Source organism: Jatropha curcas, chromosome 3, assembly GCF_041381405.1.
Source record: "Jatropha curcas cultivar XTBG-Jc1 chromosome 3, XTBG_Jcur_1.0, whole genome shotgun sequence".
NCBI classification, from domain to species: Eukaryota; Viridiplantae; Streptophyta; class Magnoliopsida; order Malpighiales; family Euphorbiaceae; genus Jatropha; species Jatropha curcas.
Genome location: NC_143153.1, coordinates 32,385,263 through 32,392,565, shown reverse-complemented (window position 1 = coordinate 32,392,565; position 7,303 = coordinate 32,385,263). Strand labels below are relative to the sequence as shown.

General features: G+C 28.7%; 2 protein-coding genes across 2 annotated transcripts; one reads left to right on the top strand and one right to left on the bottom strand.

Annotated features, from left to right (window-relative positions):
* The first annotated feature begins 413 nt into the window (after window positions 1-413).
* On the top strand, window positions 414-1,864 carry LOC105647045 (GPI-anchored protein LLG1). Its single transcript, XM_012233024.4, has 3 exons — window positions 414-698; window positions 801-857; window positions 1,315-1,864. Exons 1-3 carry the CDS (start codon window positions 611-613, stop codon window positions 1,662-1,664), a joined length of 495 nt encoding a protein of 164 aa, XP_012088414.1. The 5' UTR covers window positions 414-610; the 3' UTR covers window positions 1,665-1,864.
* Window positions 1,865-3,440: 1,576 nt separating this feature from the next.
* On the bottom strand, window positions 3,441-4,947 carry LOC105646941 (uncharacterized). The gene is made up of 2 exons (XM_012232900.4): window positions 4,676-4,947; window positions 3,441-4,227 (listed from the first exon to the last, which is right to left on the bottom strand). Exons 1-2 carry the CDS (start codon window positions 4,796-4,798, stop codon window positions 4,120-4,122), a joined length of 231 nt encoding a protein of 76 aa, XP_012088290.1. The 5' UTR covers window positions 4,799-4,947; the 3' UTR covers window positions 3,441-4,119.
* Window positions 4,948-7,303: the final 2,356 nt, after the last annotated feature.

Here is a 7,303-nt window from a genome sequence, read left to right as displayed (position 1 = left end):
AAAAAAAAAAAAAAAAAAAAAAAAAAGAAAAAGAAAATCTGATGACACATTTTTGTTACCATCTGAAATAAACTATCAATTTGGATATACATTTATCAGCTCTGAGATTTAAATATGCCTACCATCGAAGAGGATGACTCTGTTGGTGCCAATGACAAAGAATATATATATATATATATATATATATATATATAGTTGGCTTAAATGTGATAAAATATATTTTACAAGATTTCTATTTATGCATTAGACTAACTCTTATAAATTGCTATAAATTTATATAAAAATTATAAATGTATGTATATAGAAATTTAAATTCATTTTAATATGAATTATAACCGAATTAACTAACTATAAAAGCAATTATAATCTGGCTGCTCCCCATTAACAAAATGACAGCTTTTCTAGACCAATATTCATGCAACATTTTCCTCTCCTCCGCCACAGTTTATCTTTCTTCTTTTCTAAAAATGGAAAAAGAAAATATTGATGGAAAAACAAAAGATGCTGATTGCTCGTCTCTGGAGCATTGGAGATCAATTTCGATCTCCAAAGAGGAAGAGAGAAAATTTTTCTTAAAAGAAAAAAAAAAAAAAATCCAAAAACGAAAAACATGGCTTGTAATTACAATTCATCATGGTTTTATCTCATTTTGTTCTTCCTCTTGATTGAACTAGCCAGCTCTTCCTCTTTCATTTCCTGTAAGAATTCTATCTTTTTTTTTTTTTTTTGCTCTCTGTCTTTCGACATTAATAAGATTTGTTTCATTAATTTTCACATTCATTTTCAATTGAAATATACAGATGATGTACTTAATCCTGATGGACATTCTGGCCGTACCCTTCTTCAAGCCAAGAAAGGTAAGTTCTTCATTTCATTTATTTGTTTTTCAATCTTTCTTGATCTTTTTACTGCTATTTTATTATTCTTGGAAAAAAGGATTTTGTTTCTTGCAGAATTTTAGGGTCTAATATATGAATTCTAATAAAGAAAGTTAAGTTCAAATTCATGAAATTAACTCTACAATCAAAAGCAATGTTTCCCTTCAAAACTCCTGCCTTAAATTTTCTTTTACTGCTTGAATTAAAAATTTTCTTGGTTGTTATGTAATTTGAGAGAATTCAATGATCATAATGTTCAAAGTTCCTTTCTTTTTTCTTTAAAAAAATCCAATACAAAAATTGAAGAGTGATCTTATACATGAAATATCTCATATTTATATGCTCTGAAGAGAGTTGATGCTATTTCGGTAACTCGAACTCATGGTTTTCTTATTTTCCTCATTAATGATGATTATCTTTATTGTCTTGACTACAGAATGCAATATAAGTTTTGAGAGTTTAGACTACAGTGTCTTCACAAGCAAGTGCAAAGGACCATTATACCCTGCAAAGAGTTGTTGTTCAGCTTTCAGAGAATTTGCTTGCCCTTATGTTACAACCCTAAATGACAGAACCAATAATTGTGCTGAAACAATGTTCAGCTACATAAATCTCTATGGAAAATACCCTCCTGGTTTATTTGCCAATGAGTGCAAAGACAAAAAGGAAGGTATTGAATGTGAAACTGATAGCAACTCTTCTTCTTTACCTAGAGTTAAACCTTCATTGCTCATCCCCACATCTAGTCTCTTCTTTCTAGGGTTATACAATTTCCAGCTTCTCTAAATGCTCAACTTAAAAGCTTCGATTCGGTGTTATATCTTTCGTTACTACTAATTTATTTGTCAATGTAAGGTTAGGTTCAAAACCTGGAGTCGTCATTATTAAAAAGACTTTACTTGAATACTATCTTTGTCTGAACGTGGAGACTTATGTACATATCAAAAGAAAGTAACATTCCAGTTAATTAATATTTGATTTTTACAGATTTTTTTTTATTAAACTGAACTCCTACTAGATTTTTTTTTTTTTTTTTTTGGATTTTAAATTAATTGAACTTGTAATATAGATATATATGAAATGTCGGTTGCTAGACACCATTTGGATAAGAAGATTAGTGTTGAGATAGGATGTTTTGATTCATGCTGTTCACTTGTCCGTACTATAATTGAAGATTCTGGTTTTATGTAAATGTTCTGTTCTCTCTTTATTTAGTATTGTTTCATTTGGAACTTTAAGATGTAGCCAAAGGTTGCAAACCTAATAACAGTGAAGCTTTCTTTTTGTAATATAGCGATGTAGTAATAGTAAGACTTGTTACTCTTTAGCTAGTTACAAGAAGAAACTATGCCTTCTATACAAATTCAAGAATCAATAGTGCGCTACCAATAAAGTATTGGTGGAGACAGTAAGCAATTTTAATCCTCGCATGGATGAGAATGCAGTTTGATTTATGGAAAGCGCATTTTGCTAAAAAGACAAAAAATCTTTAAGCTCTACAGCGGAAGAAGATTAAACATCCCGGTTATATATAAAAAAAAAAAAAGATTCGATTGTATGCTAGGAAACTTTATTTTCAAGAGAAAATTATTGTCAATGACTCGATTATTGGATCAAGCAAGTCAGGAGTCTTGTACGAGGCATGATCTGTCAACTGAAATAAGTGGGCAGAAGAGTCAATTGGACTGGGATAGAGATTCTTACATGGAAAAGACATTGGACATAAAAATGAATGGATTGTGAACTCTCTCCCACTCCACTAAATAATGAGCAACACTCCTTTGCCCTCTTTAGTCATCATCAACCTTTCTATCTTCCATTTATACTCCCTATTCCAGAGGGAACATGAAATGGACAGATCCAATGGAGGATAAAATATTGTATGGATATGCAAAAACTGTTAATAGTTCAAAACAATTTGTATTAATTCTTTATCGTAAGTATTTCCATATCTTTTTTGTACGAGAATAATACAATTTCAGAATTCGTGACTGTCTCACCCTGTAAATATCTTTGCATAATTGAACATTTGATTTTTTAAAATGGTCGATTAAACTTAAACTAAGTAACATGACTCGCATTCTTATTTCTTGAACTTATGATGTAGGATATCTATGAAATAGTTTGAACTATGTCCACATACATCTTGGAATTGATTAAGGAAGTTGACTCGAATAATTCATAACTTCACATCAAACTTTACAACTTGCAAATTCATGATTTATTGCTTGTGAATGCTAAGCCCTGTCGCCGGATAATAACAAAATATAAAAGATATACACCACAAGAATAATATAAATGCTCTTGGAGCATAATTTAAAAGTATGAATAATTAAATTAAATTAAATTATGTCATTTCTATATTCATTTATACCGAATAAAAGTATGAAATATGTAAAAATTCAAAAGTGTGACAATATGCAAAAAATTCAAATTCTTCTTCAAATTTATACATATTGTAAAAGAAAATAAACTTCAATTTACTCAGGAATTTAGATGCAATAAATAATTTACTTAAGAATTAACTTTTTTGTGCAATTATTATCTCAATTTTACACCAAATGAGCAAAAAAGACTCAATTTTTGTACACATTATCATATTTCATTACAACTCCCACATGGGTTGATACATTTTGCTTTTCTCTGTCCTTGTAAGACACATGTTTATGACATAAAAAAGACATATATACTAACTCCCGTGAGACGAGATGAGATGTAATAGCAAAAATATATTTTTCGAGTCTTGAACATAGAGTCCGAGGGAGCATTTTATTCCCTTTTTGAGTATGCCCGGCAATAAATTTCGAATAACAGATGATTAAAATAAAATAAAATAAAAAAAAGACATGTCTACTAACTTAGAAATGGCCACAGATAATTATAGAACATGTTGTCATTAGGTTTTGAATTGGGCAAACCTCTAATACCCAATCACTTTCTGTCATGTGGCAGCTCAGTGATGCAATAAAAAGAGAAATGGTCAAAAACAAAATCTTTAAACATAAAAGGGATATTCTTAAGTGTGAACACAGTCACAAAACTTGACTCCAACATTGCAGTTTTCGGCTAATCATATCCACGGAGAAAACCCAAAAAAAACAGAAAAAGAAAAGTCAAGACTTTCTTTAACTAAAATATTTTTCTTTCTCTTTCTTTTTCTTATAAAAAGAGAAAAAGAAAAGATGAGCAGTTAAAATCAGTGATGATGGAGCTTTAAAGCCACGAGGAGATTCTGAAATTTTCATCTATGAGCAGTGACTAGAGTCTCAATAAACTTCAATCCATCAAATCTTGGTGCAAATTTTTCTGTTGAAGATGATCTCTCTTGATCTTTGCTTGATCTAGCTTCCTTCAAGAACAGAAGAAAAAAACCAATTCAAAAACCAAATAATCGATCGCAGAAAATTAAAATGTAATTAGTGTTAAGAAAGCATAAAATAAAATCATCTTCACTTCAAAATTGGAATTCAAGCTGACAAAGATTTGGGATTAATTTGATGGGATAAGAAAATCAGTATAACTTAAATCAAGAAAATACCTATAAAAGGAAGACTCAAAATCCCAAGAAAAAATCAAATTATTTCTGTCTTATTAATATAAAATCAAACCCAACAGATTTTATTTAAAAATTTCAGCTTTGCAAATGTAAAACAGAGAAACAGAGCATATAAACCAACAACCAAAACAGAGCAACCAAATAAATAAATAAATACAGGGTATAATGCAAAAAGCCAAGAGAGCAAAAGAAAACAAATACGAATTGAAAGAAGATCCAAAATTTTTCTTTCAAGGCTTACCTCATGAGAAAGCTGCATCTTAGAACTGAAGCTAAAGCTTGAGTTAGAAGATGGAGAGGAAGCAGATACGGCAGTAGCAGAAGCTGCAGCTACAGAAGCAGCAAAGATGCCAGATTTCTTCATTGTTTAGAGATGGGAATTCAAATTCCAGGAATCTTGTAAAGGTTCGAGAAAAGAAAATAGTTCTGTTTGGTTTCTTGGAAAGAAAAAGTTACAAAGGAGAGAAAATGAGTAAAGAGAAGGTGTTGAATGGCATAGATGGGAGAGTCGTTGATGATTATATATATAGAGAGATAAAAGGTCGGCAGTAACTTGAATATTTACGCGGCAACTATGCCCTACTCTTTACGCTATTGAATTTACGTTTTTGACTTTCAATTTCTGCTCAAAAATTATTTTTATATAATTACTTTTACCAAAATACCCTTTTATCGATATTTGTTGCAAGATATTTTGATGCAATTAGTAGCTTTTATTTTCTTTCTATATTTTTATCATTTAATTGCCTTATTAACTTGCTTTTGTTATCAAAATGCATATTAACAAATAACAAATAACAAATACACTAATAGAGAAATCTGCATTTTCATATTTTGACCAGGCTGATATTTAAGTGAAATTCTTTAAAATAGTAACAATTTTAAATTTTCAATTATAAAATTACAATTAAAGTTCACCAGTCGATTTTCATCCAGTTGCTTATTGATAATTTTTGACTAATTTTTAATATATGTGAGAGAGAAAAAAAAATCAAATCCCTTTTCGTGTCTCAATCAAACTATTAATTCAAGATTTGAGGTTTTGAGGTCATTGTATGATATAATTATCACTATTAATTAAAATGATTTTAACTATTTTGTCCCAAGTTTTGATACTATGACTAAAATATATCTATGAAAAGGAAGACATTTAATTTTCTTCAACATATAGAAATACATTAATTTCACTTTGTAAAGTTGTCTCTGGTTGGTATGTAAACACGTGGACAAGAAAATTTTTCATTATTAAATATTAAATGGTTGATTGAAAGATACATAAGATATTTTATTATAAGACAAATATTATATTTTCTTTTATGGAAACAAACATTTAATTTAGAAAATTTAATGTAATACATAAAAATTAACTTACATTAATGTATCCTTTAAAACAAACTTATGTTACTCTCAAAAAATATATATATATATATGTTAATATATAGAATTTAAAAAGAAAAGAAAAAGAATATCATGATGCATGTCCCTCCTCAACTTAGCTTTGCCTATTATCATTTATTCAAAAGAATAAAAAAAAAAAAAAAAGAAAATAGAAAAAGAAGGGCAGCCTTGTAAAAACAGCAAGTTTCTTCTAGAATTTCATGACCTTTAGAAGGGGCAATATAGTAATAATAGAATTGAATGAAGGTTTTTTTGCGGCTTGGCGATGTTGATCTATGCAAGATGACTTGTTCGGAAGTTAGCCATGATAGGCTGATTTTTCAAGTCGCACGCAATTATTGCTCAACACGTGTATGCTTCAAACGGCACCACGTAAGATCCCAAACTTGCACATATAAAAAATCTAGAAATGCGAATAATGTTTAACTCATTAATTTAATTTATTATTTCTTTTTCATAAAGTATATGAGAACTAAGAAAATTAAATATTTTGATAAAACTAAGAATATCATACTCTAATTATATAAAATAAGTCAAAAGACCATACCCTCCAAAATGAAAAAAAAAAAAAAAATAATATAAAAAATTATTGAAAAATATATTTTATTTTTATCACTTATAATTAAATAAAATTATTTTTTGACCCTTTATTTTTATCAGTATAGTAGTTGTCTAGTTTGATAAGAAATGGAAAATACAAAAGCAACCTATTTTGAATTCCACAATTTTTATTAATAAATAATTAAAAAATATTAATTTTGAGCACATGATTTCAAAACATAAAATTTTTGTGGCCAAGTAAGGTTAAGTGCCTAAAACGACATTGTAAATTTGACACCACAAAAAAAAAAAAAAAAAAAAAAAAAAAAGGTAAAAGAAAATGAAAAGCATCATCAAATAGAAGAGCTAGCAAGTGTACTTTGTTCCTGTGATATTTTTTGTGTGCATGTGGTTATGGTTAGCCGAGACAGAAGGTCATCACTCATTTGGGTGCATGACACGTGTCATACCAAAATAACAACTAACTGCTTTTGTCAACCACTAATTTTATATGACATTTTGTTATTTTTGTATTGGTGGTTTCTTTTGTTAGGTTTTGTAATTTATGGCAACTTCATTTTTTAGTTCAACTTGGCTTTATTTTCACTTTTCTATATTAATTAAAAACTTTATTATTTGGAAAATAGATGATGAAGTAAGAAGAATTTTGATAATATTAAAAATATTTTCACCAACTAATAAAACATAAATTAAAAAATAAAAACAAACAATCATAAGCAAGAGTAGACAACAAAGCTAATTTTGAGAGGACAAAAGAAAAGAAGATGCCAAATTTTGTTTGGCAAAGACGTAGTGAAATTGTTGTCTTACAACTAAGTATTAATCAAATAATATTTTAACGTGTGGGGGCTTTGTCTAAATTAAAGAAAGAAGGGAAAGACAGGTTGTGAAATAAATAGCTAGCCATAAA